Here is an 18,647-nt window from a genome sequence, read left to right as displayed (position 1 = left end):
TCTGTGATCCCTTCACTACATTGGTGTTGTGTCATTCTAACAATTAACTAGTGACATCTTGCCCCCTCCCCAAAATATGTGCTCTTTCATTAATTAATTTTAGAATAGCTTGCTTAATTTCAATCACTGAATGCGACTGGTACTTGGTGCATTGTGTATGAAGTGACTGTGGTCTGAAGGAATCAGGATCTGTGGTTATTGTTAAGACCCTCTTGCCAGTTAATCTGTTCCGAGGTCAGGTTCATAGGAAGGTTATTGAAATGATCCTTTCAGCAGCTTATTCTGGCCTTTTATCCAATTACTGTAACCCACATCCTGCAAATGATTGGCACTTATTGAATGTCATTTAACACAGCAATTTTCCCGCTTCAGTCTATTTGATCTTACTTGGTTTCCTTTTCTCTTCTTCAGTCTCTTCTTGTTCAGCTTTTTGCAAGCGTATAGTTTCCCTGTGGCTTTCATCTGACAAGCAGACACCTCACCAAACCCTCCCTTCCCCAAGACCCGAAACTCCAGGAACCAGTCCTCCCCAATGGGCTGAGCCTCCAGCCATTTCCACTGCAGGAACCTCATAAAATACATGCTCTCTTTGTAGAGCTCAAAGGGACTGTCATCCCTTAAGAATTTCATGGTGGCCTCTTTGCATTCCCTGAAGAGGTCCTCCCTGACATTCTCACAGTCTTCCTTCACTCTCAAGATGCTCTTTTCTTCTAAATAAGTGCAGAAGAGCTCAGCCCCTGACTCCAAGAACTTGCTGATAATATTTCGAGCTTTCTCGAGACGGTCTTCATCTTCCGCTGTGTCGTAGACTTCAATAGCCTTCCAGAGTTCATTGGCCGGTCTGTATTCTGCCACTGAGTCCAAGTACTGCTGGAATAGCTTCTTCCCAATGGGCTGTTTGACACAGATGCTCTCAAAGGCCAGGTCGATCTTCTCCTTCAGTGTTTCACTTTGGGTGATGTGAGGGAGCTTGAGCTTGGCTCGATATTTCTTATCCCTCGTCATCTGTAGGTTGGCGGATCCATCAAAACTGCCCCGAGCGGAGATATAGGCAGAGTTGGCCACCACCGTCTGCAGACTCCCCAAATCCATCCTGATGTCTTTGGTTGCTAATTCACTTCAGCCAAAGCAAAATCATGTGAGAGACAGAGAGAGAGAGGGCTCAAAAAACGCAGAGCTGGATCCCAATGTTTTGGGCCCTACAACATGTTCAGCAACTGAACAAACAAAAGGAGCTGAGGATAGCCACTCAGTGTCTGTGTTGCTGACATGACTGACCGAGCTGAGAGTGCCAAAGAATAGAGCGTCTTACACTTTCTCAGATCCCTTTATCTTAATCCTATCCAATGCTTGTCCATCTTTATTATAGAGGGCGAATAGCAGCAACTGAAATAATCCTGAGTCAACATCTTAAATAAAGATCTGATCCACTTACAAGTAATTCCCACATCAAGTAATTCATCTCTTCCGCTGACACTTCTGTGTGTTTCCTTTTATATCTGTCGCTGTCTAATATTATAACTGCGTCACATTAATTATCTATCACTATTATAACTGTCAACCTCTAATACACACTAATTCTATGTCTTTCTCTCACATTATAACTGGCACTCTCTAATATTGTAACTGTGTCATACTGATAGTATGGCTATTGTGCTCTAATATTATACTGTAACCATCACTCTATAATACTATAACTGTCAGTCTCAAATATTAAAACTGTGTCACGTTAATATTATAGCTATTACTCACTAGCATTGTAACTGTCACCCTCTAATACTATTCTTGTGTCACTCTGTTATAGATGCATCACTGTTTAATATTATAATTATCTGTCAGTCTCATAATATAACGGTGTCACACTCTGTTATAATATCACACTCTAATGTTATAATTGCAACAATCTCAAATGTTATTCCTGAATCCATCTTTAATATTATAATGGCATCACTCTCAAAATTATAACTGTATCACTCTGTAATGTGTTAATAGTGTCACTCTTTAATGTTAAAATGGTATTGCTCTCAAATTTATTTGTGCATCATTCTTTCATATTGTAGCTGTATCACTCTTTAATGTTATCCCTTTAGCACTCTCAAATATCATCCCTGTATTACTCTCTAATATTTTTAGCCCATCACTCCTCAGTAGTACAATTGTTTCACTCTTAAATGCTATATCCTGTATTAATGTTATGATTGCATCAGTTTCTAATATTAAGATACTCTCATATTGTAATGTATCGCTCTCAATTATTATCCCTGTATCACCTTCCAACGTTATAACCATTATTCTCTAATATTATTATTGAATCACTCTCTAATATTGTAAAGGAATATCTCTCTAATGTTATCTTTGCAGCAGTCTCTCATATGGCAGTCAGTCTAATCTTACCTCCCACACCCTTTAATATCCCACCCATTCTAATCCTGCCTCACCGTCCCTCTTCACACCCTTTAATATCCCATCCAGTCTAATCCCACCCTCCCCCTCATTCCCCACACCCTTTAATATCCCATCCAGTCTAATCCCACTTGCCCCCTCATTCCCCACTCTTTAATATCCCACCCACTCTAATTCCAATCTCCCACTCACTCCCCGCATCTTTTAATATACCACCTAGTCTAATCCCACTCTCCTCTTCAATTTGCATATCCTTTAATATCCACCCAATCTAATGGACATTAAGCTCACCAGTTCCACTGCAGCCTTTCTTAAATAATGGCACAACATCAGCCAACCTCCAACCTTTAGGCACTTCACCAGTGATTGCTGATATTACAAATGTCTCGGCTAGGGGTCCTGCAAGGTCCTCCCTACACTCCCACAAAGTCCTGGGACACACCTCAAGAGGTTCCAGGGATTTATTTACCTTAATGTGGTTTAAGACTTCCTGCACCTCTTTTACTGTAAGGTGGACTCTCTTCAAGACATCACTGTCTATTTCCTCAAGTTTTCTCCCATCCATGCCTTTATTGATGATAAGCACTCATGAGAAATTTAGGATCTCACTCATCTCTCGTGTATCCACACATAGAAGACCTTGATGATCTTTAAGAGGCAAGATTAGAGTGGTGCTGGAAAAGCACAGCAGGTCAGGTAGCATCCGAGGAGCAGGAGAATCAGCATTTCAGGCAAAAGCCCTTCATCAGGAAAGGAGGGCTTTTGCTCAAAATGTCTATTTTCCTGCTCCTCAGATGCTGCCTGACCTGCTGTGCTTTTCCAGCACCACTCTAATCTTGACCCTAATCTCCAGCATCTTCAGTACCCACCTCCGCCTAGCTGATCTTTAAGAGGTCCTATTCTCTCCCTAGTTATGCTTTTGCCCTTCATGTACATGTAGATTTTCTTTGGATTCTCCTTTACCTTATCTGCCAAACCCATCCCGTGTCCCTGATTAGCCCTCCTGCTTTATCTCTTAAGTGTACTTCAACTTCCTCTATACTCCTCAAGGAATTCCACCTGCCTATACATGTCAAATTCCTCCTTCTTTTTCTTGACCGGAGCCTCAATAACTCTAGTCACCCAAGGTTCCCTACTCCTGTCGGCTTTACCCTTCACTCCAACAGGAACATGCTGGCCTTGAACCCTCATTACTGGATTAGTGGTGCTGGAAGAGCACAGCAGTTCAGGCAGCATCCAACGAGCAGCGAAATCGACGTTTCGGGCAAAAGGGCTTTTGCCCGAAATGTCGATTTCGCTGCTCGTTGGATGCTGCCTGAACTGCTGTGCTCTTCCAGCACCACTAATCCAGTATTTGCTTTCCAGCATCTGCAGTTATTGTTTTTACCTCATTGAACCCTCATTAACTCACTTTTGAAAGCCTCCCACTGACCAGACTCCCTTTGCCTGTAAAAAGCCTCCCCAATCAATGTTTCATAATTCCTATCTAAGACCAGCAAAATCCACCTTGCCCCAATTTAGAATTTAGCTTGTGGACTGACCTTTCCTTTTCCATAGTTGTTTTAAAACTAATGGAATTGTGGTCTCTGGTTCTAAAGTGCTCTCCCACTAACACGTCTGTCACTCGCCCTGCCTGATTTCCAAGAAGGTCATGTTTTGCCCCTTCTCTAGACAGGCCGTCCACATACTGCATGAGAAATTCTTCCTGAACACACTTAACAAATTTCAATCCATCCAAGCCTTTAATGCTATGACAGTCCTATTTGATGGTAGGAAAGATAAAATCACCTACTATTCCAATCCTATTATTCTTGTAGCTGTGGTCTCCTTACATATTTGATCCTCAATCTCCTGCTGACTAATAGGGGGCCTATAGTACAATAGTATCAAAATGATCTCTCCCTTTTTATTCCTTAGTTCTACCGATATAAACTCAGTGGACGATCCCTCAAGAATCTCTTCTCTTGGTTCTGTTTTGATGTTCTCCCTAATCAAAAATGCAACTTTCCCTCCTGTTTTGCCTCCCCTTCTATCCTTCCTAAAGTATCTGTGCCCTCAGACATTGAGCTGCCAGTCCTGTGCCTTCCTCAGCCATGTTTCTGCAATAGCTATAATATCCCAGTCCCATGTATATCCATCCATGCCTGAATTCATTTGCTTTACCTGTAAGGCCTTTTGCATTTAAATAAAGAAGCTGAATTTTGTTGAATTTCTGCAGTGCATCTTGTAGATAGTACACACTGCTGCCAATCAAGTGGGTTGTTTTATCCTGGATGGTGTCAAGCTTCTCGAGCATCTTTGGAGCTGCACTCCAAAGTGGGGAGTATTCCATCCCACTCCTGACTTGTGCCTTGTAGACCGTGGACAGACTTTGGGGAGTCAGGGGTTGACTTACTCGCTGCAATATTCCTAGTCTCTGACCTAATCCTTCAGCCACTGTATTTAAAAAAGGAGTCCAGTTCAGTTTCTGTGGGGAATTTAGAGATGGTAAGAATGTCAAGGGAAGCAGGTAACATTCTCACTGGTTGGAGATGGTCATTGCCTGGCTATTGTGTTGTTTGCAGTCATCACCCCAAGACTAAATGTTCTCCAGGTCTTGTGTGTATGAATAGCTTTGGTATCCAAGGCATCGCGAATGGTGCTGAACATTGTGCAAACATCAGCGAAGATCCTTGCTTCTGATCTTACAAATGGAGGGGAAGGTCATTGACGAAGTTGCCACATTTGGTTGAGCCTAAGGAACTCCTGCAGAGATAACCTGGAGGTGAGATGACCGTTTGACCCAGGGAAACCCTTCTTTGTGAAAGGTATGGTTCTGAGAAATGACGTGAATTAAGATCAAGTGCCATTAGGAGAATATGAAAGGGATAGTGATCATCATGTGATTGATGTCAAAAAGCTCCAGACATAGATGAAGTAAAAGCTTTGGTGAAACAGAAGCAGGAGAGGTAACAGAAATCTGTGATCAAAAATGCACCAAAAGAATACATTGCAAGTGATTCGAAACATGCATTTGTCAAGTAACTTAAAAATCCCAGGGCAATGAAGTGCAATCGTTTTAGAACCATAAGCTAATGAATCATCACAATTAAATCATCTTTAAAATATAACAGAGATGAATAATATTACTTTTTGAAGCTGAAATTGGTGAAATGCAGTCTGATGAAGAGGTACACAATACAAGGTTGACTGAGTGATTGGAAACAAAATCTCTGGTGTGTGGTTGATTGCAAACAGGCAGAAGATCCATATTGGAGTTTCCCAGTGACTGGATTGAGGATTTCTCCTTTTTTTCTGATATATGTTAGCAACTAGATTTGGGTATGCGCAGGGCGGAATTTAGATACAACAGGTGACACAAACTTTGATGCATTGTGAACTATGAGTAGAATACAGGTCTTTCTGATATAATGCGATAGCTGTTTTCCTCTGCAACCTCATGCTTTAGAAAACTATGCTATGGAAAACTGTTATAGCAAATCACAGTATAGAAGATCACTAATAGAAGATAGCTATACCCATTCAGTAGGAAGTTTGTGTTATCCAAACAACGTCCATAATTCATCAATCATATTATAGCCAATTCGTGCTGATGAAACACGCATTATAGCAGAACAACCTGTAATCATAAACTTCTAGAGGACATAGACAAACACTAGAACAAATGAAATTTAACACAGTGAAATGAGAAGTGATACATTTTGATGGGAAGAATGAGGAGAGGCTGTATGAAATAGTTGGTGTTATTTTATAAGATGGCGGTGCCGATGTTGGACTAGGGTGGATAAATGTTAAAAATCACACACCACCAGGTTATAGTCCAACAGGTTTATTTGGAAGAACTAGCTTTCGGAGCGTTGCTCCTTCATCAAAGCAGCATTCTGAAAGCTAGTGCTTCCAAATAGACCTGTTGGACTATAACCTGGTGTTGTGCAATTTTTAACTTTGTTATTTTATAGGCTGTGCAGGATTGGATTACTTGCGTACAAATCATAGTAATCTGAGGATTTAATTAAGAGGAAATATATGTTCTTGGACTTTATACCTAGGAACGTAGAGTACAAAAGCAAAAAGGTTATGATAAAGCTTTATAAAGTTTAACATTGTGCCTGATTTTATTAAATGCACTTTTGGAAGAATATGAAGGCCTTCAAGAGAATGCAGCGAAGACCTACAGTGGCTCCAGGGATGAGGAACTGTGGTTATGAAGATAGATACAATGCCTCTACTTCCCCATGAGGCTAAGGCAACGTTGTATATCCGTAAAGATTCTTAGCAATTGTTATAGATGTACCATAGAAAGCGTTCCATCTGGATCCATCACAGCTTGATATGGCAACTGCTCTGCCCTGGACCGTAAGAGAGTTGCGAACACAACCCAGTCCATCACACATGCCAACCTCCCATCATTGACTCCATCTACACTTACCACTGCTTCAGAAAGACAGCCAACATAGTCAAATACCCCTCCCACACCGGTTATCTCTTCCAACCTCTTCTGTCAGGCAGAAGATACAAAAGCTGAAACACATTTACCAACAGATTCAAGAACAACTTCTTCTCCACTGTTATTTGACTTATGAACGGATCTCTCAAATTTTAAATTTAATGTTGATCTCGCTCTCTGTGCACCTTCTCTGCAGCCATGTTCCTTGCTCTGTTCTATTACCCTAATGCACTTTGCATGGTATGATCTGCCTGCACAGCACTCAAAACAAATCTTTTCACTGCACCTAGGTACATGTGACAATAATGAATCAAATCAAATCAAAAGATTTTGTTGAGATGTTCAAAATCAGGAGGGGTCTGGACTGAGTAGATAGAGAGAAACTGTTTCCACAGAGACTGAGAATCAAACAGCACCAATTTCAACTTACAGGACACTGTTTATTTTTTCTGTCTGCTAATGAAGGCCTTCTGGAATGTAACTAAGAGTTATTGAAAGATTTTTTTTCACTTGCGGTTACGACTTTCAGGAACTCAAGCCTGTCTTTAAGTTAGGACGCCTTGTCATTGGCTATAAAACCAAAGGTGACATAAGGAAAACCTTAAGTTGCATAGTTAGGATCTGGAATGTGTTATCTAGAATCTGGAAATGGGCTAGAGGCAGATTCAATCATGGCCTTCAGAAACTGTCGCAGAGATACAGGGAAGGGCAGGGGAGTGAGGCAAGCTCTTGTAAACAGCTGTCACAGGAATGATAGACCAATGACCTCCTTCTGTGCTGTAATTTCTCTGTGATTCTACTCTCTCAGTGTAGTGCTCGAGATTAGCACGATTTAGAGGGTAGGCCATAACTGGGTTCAAATGGAAGACGGAGCTGAGGGAGGAGATCAGCAAAGGGGTTGATAGAGTTGGGGTTGGAGGATGATGGAGAAGGGGATACCGGGGGATAGGTGAGTGGGAGAAGGGTGAGTGAGGATAATGGGAAAGGGAGTTGGGGGGGAAATAGAAGGAGACATAGTGCACAGAGCAAAAGGGAGAAAGAAGATAAGAATGAGGGAGTGAAGAACACATTGGGTGACATTCAAGTATGAATTAAAGATTATCACATTTCCACCTGTGGGAGTGACAGGCAGTAAAATATTTATGTTCTTAAATGGGGGTTGTGAAGATGATGCTGATCCACATCACTTTTACAATATAGTTGGCACATGAATGTTTATATATGCACACAATACATTCAACACAGAACTAACAGTTAGACAGAATATTGAGATAGAAATGTTGGCACATTGCACTAAAAAGTACACTAGCTATAAAAAGAGCAAAATACTGCAAAAATCTCAAAGTATTAGCAGTAAGTCTGAAATCTAAGTAAAAATAGAAAATGCTGGAGAAACTCAGCAGGTCCAGGGAGACACAGAAACAGAGTTAACATTTTGTTCATCATCTACAACTTTGTCTATAATCTTGCAGGGAACAGCTACCAATATAAACATACAGAAAACAAATGAACCATCAGGCAAAACTCTCCCTTAGGCTTGTGTTCATTTTTGGATGTCCAGATGAAAGATCACTCTTCCCTCGAATTTTTCATAGGGGTTGTCATTAATGATTCCTGGTGCATTAATCTTGCACTGAATTTCAAAGTGTCTGTTCCTTTTCAGGCTCAGGAATTTGACTGCAACTAACGGATTGGTGTAGTTTGGCTGTAAGGAACAACATTGCTCGTTATATTTGATTGGCAAAGGGCAGGAGAAAAAGCATCCGCAAATCCTTTGGAGGTTGATCAAGACTCTATACCTGGGGTTGTCTCCCATAGTAAGGAAAGTACGACAGGTCATAGGTACCATTCTCAGGATAAAATACCACATCTCCAATACTCTCTGGGTAGGCATGCTGTCAGAAGAAAACAGAAACTTTTGATTAAAATTGATTGATTACAACTTGAAAAGGGAATGAAGTTATTTTTGAGGTCTGGGATTTACATAGAGAAGGAGTTATACAGCATGGAAACAGACCTTTCAGCCCAACTCATCCACGCCAACCAGATATCCTAAATTAATCTAGTCCCATTTACCAGCATTTTCCCCAAATCCCTCTAAACTCTTCCTATTCATGTATCCATCCAGAGGCCTTTTAAATGTTGTAATTGTACCAGCCTCCTCCACTTCCTCATTCCATACACGCACCACCCTCTGCATGAAAAGGGTCACCCCTTTTAAATCTTTCCCCTCTCACTTTAAACCCATCTCTCCATTTTTGGACTCCCCTACCCTGGGAAAAAAGACTTTGGCTATTCACCCTTGATAAGAAAGGCCGATGGGCCGAGGAGTGGCAGATAAAGTTTAATTTAGATAAATGTCAGGTGTTGCATTTTGGTAAGGCAAGCCAGAGCATAACGTATACAATTAATGGGAACGTCCTGAGGAGTGTTGCCGAACAAAGAAACTTTGGGGTGCAGGTGCATAGTCCCTTGAAAGTGGAGTCAAAAGTAGATAGGATAGTGAAGAAAGCATTTGGCACATTTTCCTTTATTGGTCAGTGCATTGAGTCTCAGAGCTGGGATGTCATGCTGCGGCTGTACAGGACATTGGTTCAGCTGCTTTTGGAATACTGCATTCAATTCGGCTTTTCTTGCTATAGGAAGGATGTTGTATATCTATTCTGAATCCTTTCAAGTTTAACAAGGATATTGCTAAGGTTGGATCATTTGATCTACAGGGAGAGGCTGAGTAGACCGGGGCTATTTTCCCTGGAGCGTCAGAGGCTGAGGAGGTGACCTTATAGAGGTTTATAAAATCATCTGGTGAATAGCCAAGGTCTAACAGCCAAGAGGCTGGGGGATGTCGAGGTAGTTTATAATTCCCATATGCAGGGCCATAGAAACTTGGCCAGTATTCATTAGTGCAAGGAGTATGTCCTTAACTGTAAATTGGTCACATACATTGTATGGGGGGGCATACTCACTGGAAGAATGGAATCCAAGGAGCAATGGACAAAAAACTTCACAAATAATAATGGCATTGGATTCAGAGCTATTCAGAAAATTTATAAAATTCTGGTTAGGCTCCAACCAGAGAGTCCACATTTTTGAAAGGGGATGAGGGTCCTTGAGTTGTGCAGAGTGGATTAACCAGAGAGGTTTGGGGATTAGATTAGATTACTTACAGTGTGGAAACAGGCCCTTCGGCCCAACAAGTCCACACCGACCCTCCGAAGTGCAACCCACCCAGACCCATTCACCCCTTCACCTAACACTATGAGCAATTTAGCATGGCCAATTCATCTAACCTGCACATTTTTGGACTGTGGGAGGAAAACGGAGCACCCGGAGGAATCCCACGCAAACACGGGGAGAATGTGCAAACTCCACACAGAGAGTCACCTGAGGCGGGAATTGAACCCGGGTCTCTGGCGCTGTGAGGCAGCAGTGCTAACCAGTGTGCCACCGTGCTGCCTACGGATGAGGGATTTTAGTGACAAGATTGGGTTAGATAAACTTGGGTACTTTTTGTGTCAGAGCAAAAGAGATTGGGGGAGATTTAGCTAAGGTGTAAAAGATTAGGGCAGGCTTGGATAGAAAGAAAAGTTGTTTCAGTTAGGTGATAGAACAAGGACTGGACTACGCAGATTTAAGGTCTTGGGTAAGCTATGAGGTAGATGTGAGAAAAACGTTTTGTTTTTACTCAATGGCCTGGAGCTTGGTGACAGTGAAGGTGGTGGAGGTGGACACCTTGAAGGTTTCATAACAAATTAGATGGATACTTGAAGAAAATAGATTTGCAGGACTCCAGAAGGGAGTCGGATTGGCTGTGTAAAGGGTTGGCAGAGCCTCAAATAAGCCAAATGCTTCTATCTGTGCCATAATGACTCTCTGACCAATGCATGAAACACTTTAAAGTTGAGGTCTGAGGAACTGGTCAAAGGCAAATTCTTGGCGTGAAGCAATTACCCTGATCTTTACCAAATGCCAAGATAATAAGAGCAAGGTCACTGAATCAACCAGGGATGTTACTTCTACAACAATACCCTATGGAGATTTGCAGCGTTAAGTTCACTATTCACAGCATAGAGAGATCTCTGCAAGTAAGTGACAAAATGCTGAGCGTCCTTAGTGAGCAACAACACCCGAAAGCAAATGTTGCAGGGACACAGCAAGAGTTGGACTGGTTTGATCTCAACTTGACTGAGAATTGAAATTGCCTCAGGCCTAATGATCACAGCAGTCAGAAATGGTTCATGCTTTGCTTGGAAATAGTTACGACGTGGGCAACTTATCATCGCTTCCGATGTGTCAGCTCAACCTTCTGAGGAAACAAATGTTTGACAGTCAGGATCACCAGACTTTAATGGGAATAATAAGGATACTCCGTGGAAAATAAGAATCTGAATGCGGCAGGCGAGCCAACAGGTCTTAGGGTACAGATTTACAAATCATAATCTGTAGCAGATCGATTAACAAAACCATATTGAGAGAAAACAGACCCCTCCTTAGCTAGAGCTATGAAAAACAGAGCTGTGGTGAGTGTGATATTGAAGCTGCATTTGATTGAGTCTGACATCAAGGTGCCCTGCAGAACTGGAACTAATGGGAATCAGGGGAAAGCTTTCTCCACTGGGTGGAGTCATATTCGGGTCTAACTCCCCAAAGGTGGCAGCAGGAAGCTCACAAGGAAGCGGGAATTTTGCTGTGATAATGCTCGACTGTGAAGTGAAAGTAGCTCTCTGGTTAAGTATATCAGCTTTTAAATTTACATGTCGAATCCCTAACCCTTGATGGACAGATGCTTCCTGACCATTGGCACTCACCAGCACACCGCATGTAACATTTGGGGTGGTTCCATTTCCAGGCAAATAGTTGATAATCTGCAAGTTCAATCAGAAACCAATTAGTTCAACTTCATTGTGTTTTAGATTATCATTGAGCTATGTCACATTTTATGTGTTCCAGCTGCTTAATTTGGCCACTTAGGAGCCATGGTTCAGTTGATACTACTTTACCTTTCATGTACAAAGAGCCAGAATCATAGTAAATTCAAGGAGGCCATTTAGGGCTTTTGCCTGAAACGTTGATTTTCCTGCTCCTCGGATGCTGCCTGACTTGCTGTGCTTTTCCAGCACCACTCTAATCTTGACTCTAACCTCCAGCATCTGCAGTACCCACCTCCGCCCATTTAACCCATTGCACCAGTTGTGATGATACTATGGCTTTGAGGTGCAGTTTGTCCTTTTTTCTGATGAATAAAGGCTGTAACAGAGGTACCAGTCAGTCTACAGCTAAAAGCTGGGGGATCTCTTGCTGCTGCTGGAATTGCCTGTGAGACAATCTATTTTACTGAATTTGCCTTTGCCAAGGATATGTTTATGGGATGTTACTATGGAATCCCTACTGTGTGGAAACAGACCCTTCAGCCCAACAAGTCCACACCGACCCTCGGAAGAGTATCCCACACAAACCCATTCCTCTACATTTACCCCTGAGTAATGCACACACTCCTGAACACCATGGGCAATTTAGCATGGCTAATCCACCTAGCCTATACATCTTTGGACTGTGGGAGGAAACCAGAGCACCCAGAGAAAACCCACGCAGACATGGGGAGAATGTGCAAACTCCACACAGACAGTTGCTTGAGGCTGGAATCGAACCTGGGTCCCTGATGCTGTGAGGCAGCAGTGCTAACCACTGAGCCACCTTGTCATAGAGTCCCTACAGCATGGAGCCACTATGCCACCCCTATAGTGGAACAGTTATCGTTTAGTAGTCAAATAATCTCTTTCTCTGTTAAGTTTTCCAACAGAGTTCATTTATTCCAATTTTTCTTTCTTTTGTTGTATTTAAACTGCATTGTATGAATAAAGTGTGTTTTGGTTCAAGACTGGTAGTTTGACCAATTTAATCCAGAACGCAATGCCTGGCACTTGCCTTTAAAATAAGAAAAAGTTAGGGTCTAGGCTACACATTCTGAGGGATTTTGGTCTAGTCCATAACATTGTTCCAGCCTAGTACACCACATTTCAAATCTCTTTAGATATTTATTCAATTCTCTTTTGAAAGTCATGACTCGAACTGCCTCTGCCACATACTCTCAGGTAGTGTACATTCCAGACAGTAACCACTTGCTGCATTAAAACTGGTTTTTCTCATGTCGGTTTTGCATCTTGTGCCAGTCATCTTTGTCAATGATCCATCCACCAATGGAACAGTCTCCCTCTCAGGCTACACTCTTCAGATTTTGAACACTTCCTCCTATCAAACCTCCTCTTAATCCTCTCCTCTTCGGGGAAGCCGCAGCTTCTCCAACCAATCCACACAATTGAAGTTCCTCATCCACTTAACCATTCTCGTGAATCTTTATTGCACCTAGTCTAATATTTACAAATTCTTCTCAAAAAATGGTGCCCAGAACTGGATATCATACTCTATTACAGCCAAACCAATACCCTTATATGGGTTTATCATAACTTCATTGCTTTTGCAGTCTGCTCCCATATTTGTAAAATCCAGGATCCTTTAAAGATATTTATCACTTTCTCAAACTGCCTTGTCACTTACATTTCTTCATCCTGTTTAAAACAGTACCCTTTATCTTATATCTTCTCTCCCTGTTCTTGCAACAAAATCAATACCTTCTCTACAGTATATTTTATATATTCAAGAACAGCTTCTTCCCCACTGTTATCAGAATTTTTAATGGACGTCTTTAGTATTGATGCTGATCTCTCTCTCTCTCTCTCTCTCTCTCTGCACCTTTTCGGCAGCTGTAACACTGTATCCTGCATGCTTTTCTGTTACCCTGATGCACTGGTATAGTACGGTCTGCCTGTGATGCATTTCACACAACCCCTTTCAGTGCAACTTGGTCTACATGACAGTAGTAAGTCAAACCAAATATTAAATTGAATCTGCCACATGCCCACCTACTCCATCAGGCTATGAGTGAAGTCCTTTTAAAATTGATGCCTCTCATGCTTAGGGTTCACAAGTGCTGTCTGCAAATTTTGAAATAATGCACCATATACCCATTCTTAGTCATCGATAGAGATTTTAAAAAGAGGTCCTTACACTAGGGGAGCTATTATTTAAAGTTTCTCCAATCCAAAAAAAACAACCCATTCACCACTGGAGCAGCGGCAATGGGCTAGTGGCATTATTGGTAGACTATTAATCTAGAAACTCAGCTAATGCTCTGGGGACCTGGGTGTGAATCCTGCCACAGTGGATGGTGGAATTTGAATTCAGTTTCACAAAGAACCTGGTGTTAAGAATCTACTGATGACCACCAAACAATTGTGGATTGTCGGAAAATCCATCTGGCATCTTTAGGGAAAGACTCTGCCATCCTTATTTGGTCTGGCCGATGTGTGACTGCAGACCCACAGCAATGTGGTTAACTCTCAACTCCCTCTGAAATGGCCTAATAAGCCACTCCGTTCAAGGGCCGCTAGGGACAGATGATAGATGCCGGCCAGTTAGACACACCCATAATCCCACAAGTGATTTTTTTTTAAAAAATTACTCTCTGCTTCCTAACATTCAGCCGAATCCACACCCACTTTCTCCCTTTTATTTCAAGAGCTGTAGTCTTGCTTAATGTGTGACATTATCAATCCTCTATGTTACATAAATAGAACATAGAACGTTACAGCGCAGAACAGGCCCTTCAGCCCTCGATGTTGCACCGACTTGTGAAATTAATCTGATGCCCATCTAACCTACACTGTTCCATTATTATCCCGATGTATGTCCGATGACCAATTAAATGCCCTTAATATCCACGAGTCTACTACTGTTGAGGCAGGCCAGTCCACGCCCCTCCTAATCTCTGAGTAAAGAAATGACCCCAGATATCTGTCCTAAATCTATCACCCCTCAATTTAAAGCTATGTCCCTCATATTAGCCTACACCATCAGAGGAAAAAGGCTCTCACTATCCACCCGATCTAACCCTCTGATTATCTTATACGTCTCGATTAAGTCACCTCTCAACCTTCTTCTCTTCAATGAAAACAGTCTCATTTCCCTCAGCCTTTCCTTATAAGACCTTCTTTCCACACCTAGTTTACTAGGCAATCTCCTAGTAAATATCTTCTGAACGCTTTCCAAAGCTTCCACATTCTTCCTAAAATGCGATGACCAGAACTGTACGCAATACTCTAGGTGCGGTCGCACCAGGATCTTCTACCACTGAAGCAGGACCTCTTGGCTGTGAAACTCAATCCCTCTACCAATAGATGCCAACACACCATATGCCTTCTTAACAACCCTATCAACCTGGGTGGCAACTTTCAGGGATTTATGTACCTGGACACCGAGATCTCTCTGTTCATCTACACAACCAAGAATCTTACCATTAGCCCAGTATTCTGCATTCCTGTTACTTCTTCCAAAGTGAACTACCTCACACTTTTCTGCGTTAAACTCCATTTGCCACTTCTCAGCCCAGTTCTGCATCTTATCAATGTCCCTCTGTAACCCACAACATCCTTTGGCACTATTCACAACTCTGCCCAGCTTAGTGTCACCTACAAATTTACTAACCCATCCTTCTACGCCCACATCCAGATCATTAATAAAAATGACAAAAGCAGTGGTCCCAAAACAGACTCTTGCAGCACACCACTGGTAACTGAACTCCAGAATGAACATTTCCCATCAACCACTATCCTCTGTCTTCTTTCAGCTAGCCAATTTCTGATCCAAACCACTAAATCACCTTCAATCTCGAAACTCTGCATTTTGTACAATAGACCACCGTGTGGAATCTTATCAAACACCTTACTGAAGTCCATATACACCACATCAACTGCTTTACCCTCATCCACCTGTTTGGTCACCTTCTTGAAGAACTCAATAAGGTTAGTGAGGCATTACCTACCCTTCACAAAACCATGTTGACTATCCCTAATCAACTTATTCTTTTCCAGGTGATTATAAATTCTATCTTATAACCTTTCCCAACATCTTATCCACAACCAAAGTAAGGCCCACTGGACTATAATTATCAGGGTTGTCCCGACTCCCTTCTTAAACAAGGGAACAACATTTGCTATCCTCCAGTCTTCTGGCACTATTCCTGTCGACAATGATGACATAATGATCGAAGCCAAAGGCTCTGCAATTTCCTCCCTGGCTTCCCAGAGAATCCGAGGATAAATTCCATCTGGCCCAAGGGCCCTATCTATTTTAAGATCTTTCAAAATTGCTAAAACCTCCACTTTGTCAATCTCAATCCCATCCAATCCTGTATCCTGTATCTCCGTATTCTCACTGACCTTGCCTTTTTCCAACGTGAATACAGAGGAACCTCGATTATTCGAACAAGATGGGCGGACAGTATTTCATTGGGATAATTGATTATTTGGTTAGTTGATTCAATGCCTCTCCTCTGGGGCTCGGAGTTTTCTGAAGTTTCCTTTTTTCCTCGCTCTGCCTGCCTTGCTCCCTCTCTCTGCCTCAGGGTTTGTTTCTCAGCAGAGATACACTTGAGTGTAAGGGACCTGCAGCATTGCTGAAGCCTCGCCCCACCCAATCAGTTCAATGGGATTGACACGGCGAGCACTTGCTATGTCCGCTCCTTGTTCAGGAGACTAGGCAGCAGCACGCCGCATAAGAGCCGTTGCTCCCTCTCTGTCCAGCCCCCCAAACCCATCCCCATCCGTCCCCCCCACCCCTGCCCCCTGCCTGACCAAGCTGCCCTGCTCCCCCACCCCCTCTCCAGGGGAGGCAGACTGGACACCAACACCAAGACTGCTGCTGCCTTTGGGGGGATGAGTCTCAAAATAGTACACACACACACACAGACACACACACACACACACACAGACACACAGACACAGACACACACACAGACACAGACACACATACACACAGACACACACACACACACACAGAGGCACAGACACAGACACACACAGAGACATAGACACAGACACACACACACACACACACACACACACACACACACACAGAGTCGCGTACATAACTTTTTACTGCAACTTTTTTTTTGACAGGTTCCACCTTTGCCCTGTACAAGACAATGTTATCTGGGGAAGGAGGATCTCAGGTACACCCCTGCGTAAAACTCCAGGGAAAGTGTGGGGAGAGATAGAGCGCGGGAGGTCAGTCATTTGGTGATGGCGCCTGAGCTCCTACCAATGTCCAGGACTGTTCTCAGCAGCATTTCAGTAAAGCCGAGTTCATTTTTAATCACTGTAAACAAAAGAGGTGGAAACACCTCTTTGATGTAATGTTTCGATCAGGACCTTGAGATCTTCTTCGGATAATCCAATACTCAGATAATTGATATTCGGATAATCAAGGTTCCCCTGTACTGACAAAACGTATTCATTAAGCGCTTCCCCATGTCCTCAGATTCCACACACAACTTTCCACTACTATCTTTGATTGGCCCTAATCTTACTCCAGTCATTGTTTTATTCCTGATATACTGATAGAAGTCCTTAAGGTTTACCTCATCAATAAACGTGAAAAATTGAGTTTGACATGACTTTCCCACAAATCTTTGCATAATCTGTGTTAACCATGGAACAGATTTGTGTCAGCTTTCTTTAGTTACTCTACTTTTGTCAAGTGACTAGAAAATTTGCCCTGAATTATAGTTTCTAGAAGCTTCCCCAGTACCCAGGTTAAACTGATGCCCCATAATTGCCAGGCTTTTCTTTGCATCCTTTAGTTTTAATTCGTTCATTGCTAATCTCTAACTTAGCATAGTCCTGATTCAGCCAGAGCCAGCTCCAGCAATGCTTCCATAAGACCATGAGACATAGGAGCAAAAATTAGGCCATTCGGCCCATTGAGTCAGCTCTGCCATTCAATCATGGCTGATACCTTTCTCAATCCCTTTCTCCTGCTTTTCCCCATAACCCTTGATCCCCTTGACACTCTAGAACTTATTGATCTCAGTCTTAAATATACTCAATGACCTGGCCTCCACAACCTTCTGTGGCAATGAATTCCATAGATTCACCATTCTCTGGCTGAAGAGGTTTTTCCTTATCTCCGTTTCAAAACGGTCTTCCCTTTACTCTAAGGCTGTGCCCTCGGGCCCTCGTCTCTCCTACCAATGGAAACATCTTCCCAACATCTACTCTGTCCAGGCCATTCAGTATTCTGTATTTTTCAATTAGAGCCCCTCGCATCTTTTTAGCTCTATTGACTATAGACCCAGGGTCTTCAAACGTTCCTCATATGTTAAGCTTTTCATTCCTGGGACCATTCTCGTGAACCTCCTCTGAACACACTCGAGAGCCAGTACATCCTTCCGGAGATATGAGGCCCAAAACTGTGCACAATACCGAAGGGTCTGTTTCCGTGCTGTACATCTCTATGACTCTGTGACTCTATGTGGTCTGACCAGAGCCTTGTAGAGCTTCAGAAGCACATCCCTGATCTTTTTTCAAGTCCTCTCAAAATAAAAGCCATCATTGTATTTGCCTTCCTAACGACTGGCTCAACCTGCAAGTTTAACTCGAGAGAATCTTGGACAAGAACTCACAAGTCTCCTCGCACTTCAGACTTCTGAATTTTCTCCTCATTTAGAAAATAGCCATGCCTCTCTATTTCCGACCAAAGTGCATGACCTCACACTTTCCCACCTTGTGCTCCATCTGCCACTTCTTTGCCCACTCTCCTAATCTGTTCATATCCTTCTGCAGCCTCACCACCTCCTCAAAGTTACCTGTCCCTCTACCTATGTTTGTATCATCTGTAAACTTAACCCAAATGCCCTCTGTTCCTTCACTTACTTGGAACTATATGAAGTGAAAAGTTGTGG

At 42.5% G+C, this 18,647-nt stretch overlaps 2 protein-coding genes across 2 annotated transcripts in view; both read right to left on the bottom strand.

Moving 5' to 3' along the window:
- The window catches only part of grk1a (G protein-coupled receptor kinase 1 a), a 41,484-nt gene extending 40,166 nt beyond the window's left edge, over positions 1 to 1,318 (bottom strand). The window contains exon 1 of the mRNA XM_072584710.1: positions 388 to 1,318. Within this exon, the coding sequence (XP_072440811.1) occupies positions 388 to 1,092 (705 nt within the window). The 5' untranslated portion in view covers positions 1,093 to 1,318. The remainder of the gene's footprint in view (positions 1 to 387) is intronic.
- Positions 1,319 to 7,269: 5,951 nt separating this feature from the next.
- Positions 7,270 to 18,647, bottom strand: part of LOC140485896 (potassium-transporting ATPase subunit beta-like) — a 40,658-nt gene continuing 29,280 nt past the window's right edge. The window contains exons 5-7 of the mRNA XM_072584343.1: positions 11,659 to 11,715; positions 8,650 to 8,745; positions 7,270 to 8,555 (exon numbers count right to left, since the gene is read on the bottom strand). Coding sequence (XP_072440444.1) covers positions 8,394 to 8,555; positions 8,650 to 8,745; positions 11,659 to 11,715 — 315 coding nt within the window. The 3' untranslated portion in view covers positions 7,270 to 8,393. The remainder of the gene's footprint in view (positions 8,556 to 8,649; positions 8,746 to 11,658; positions 11,716 to 18,647) is intronic.

The sequence above is a fragment of the Chiloscyllium punctatum genome, chromosome 15, assembly GCF_047496795.1.
Source record: "Chiloscyllium punctatum isolate Juve2018m chromosome 15, sChiPun1.3, whole genome shotgun sequence".
NCBI classification, from domain to species: Eukaryota; Metazoa; Chordata; class Chondrichthyes; order Orectolobiformes; family Hemiscylliidae; genus Chiloscyllium; species Chiloscyllium punctatum.
The sequence above is the reverse complement of the archived record's forward strand: the minus strand, read 5'-3'. Positions and strand labels throughout refer to the sequence as shown.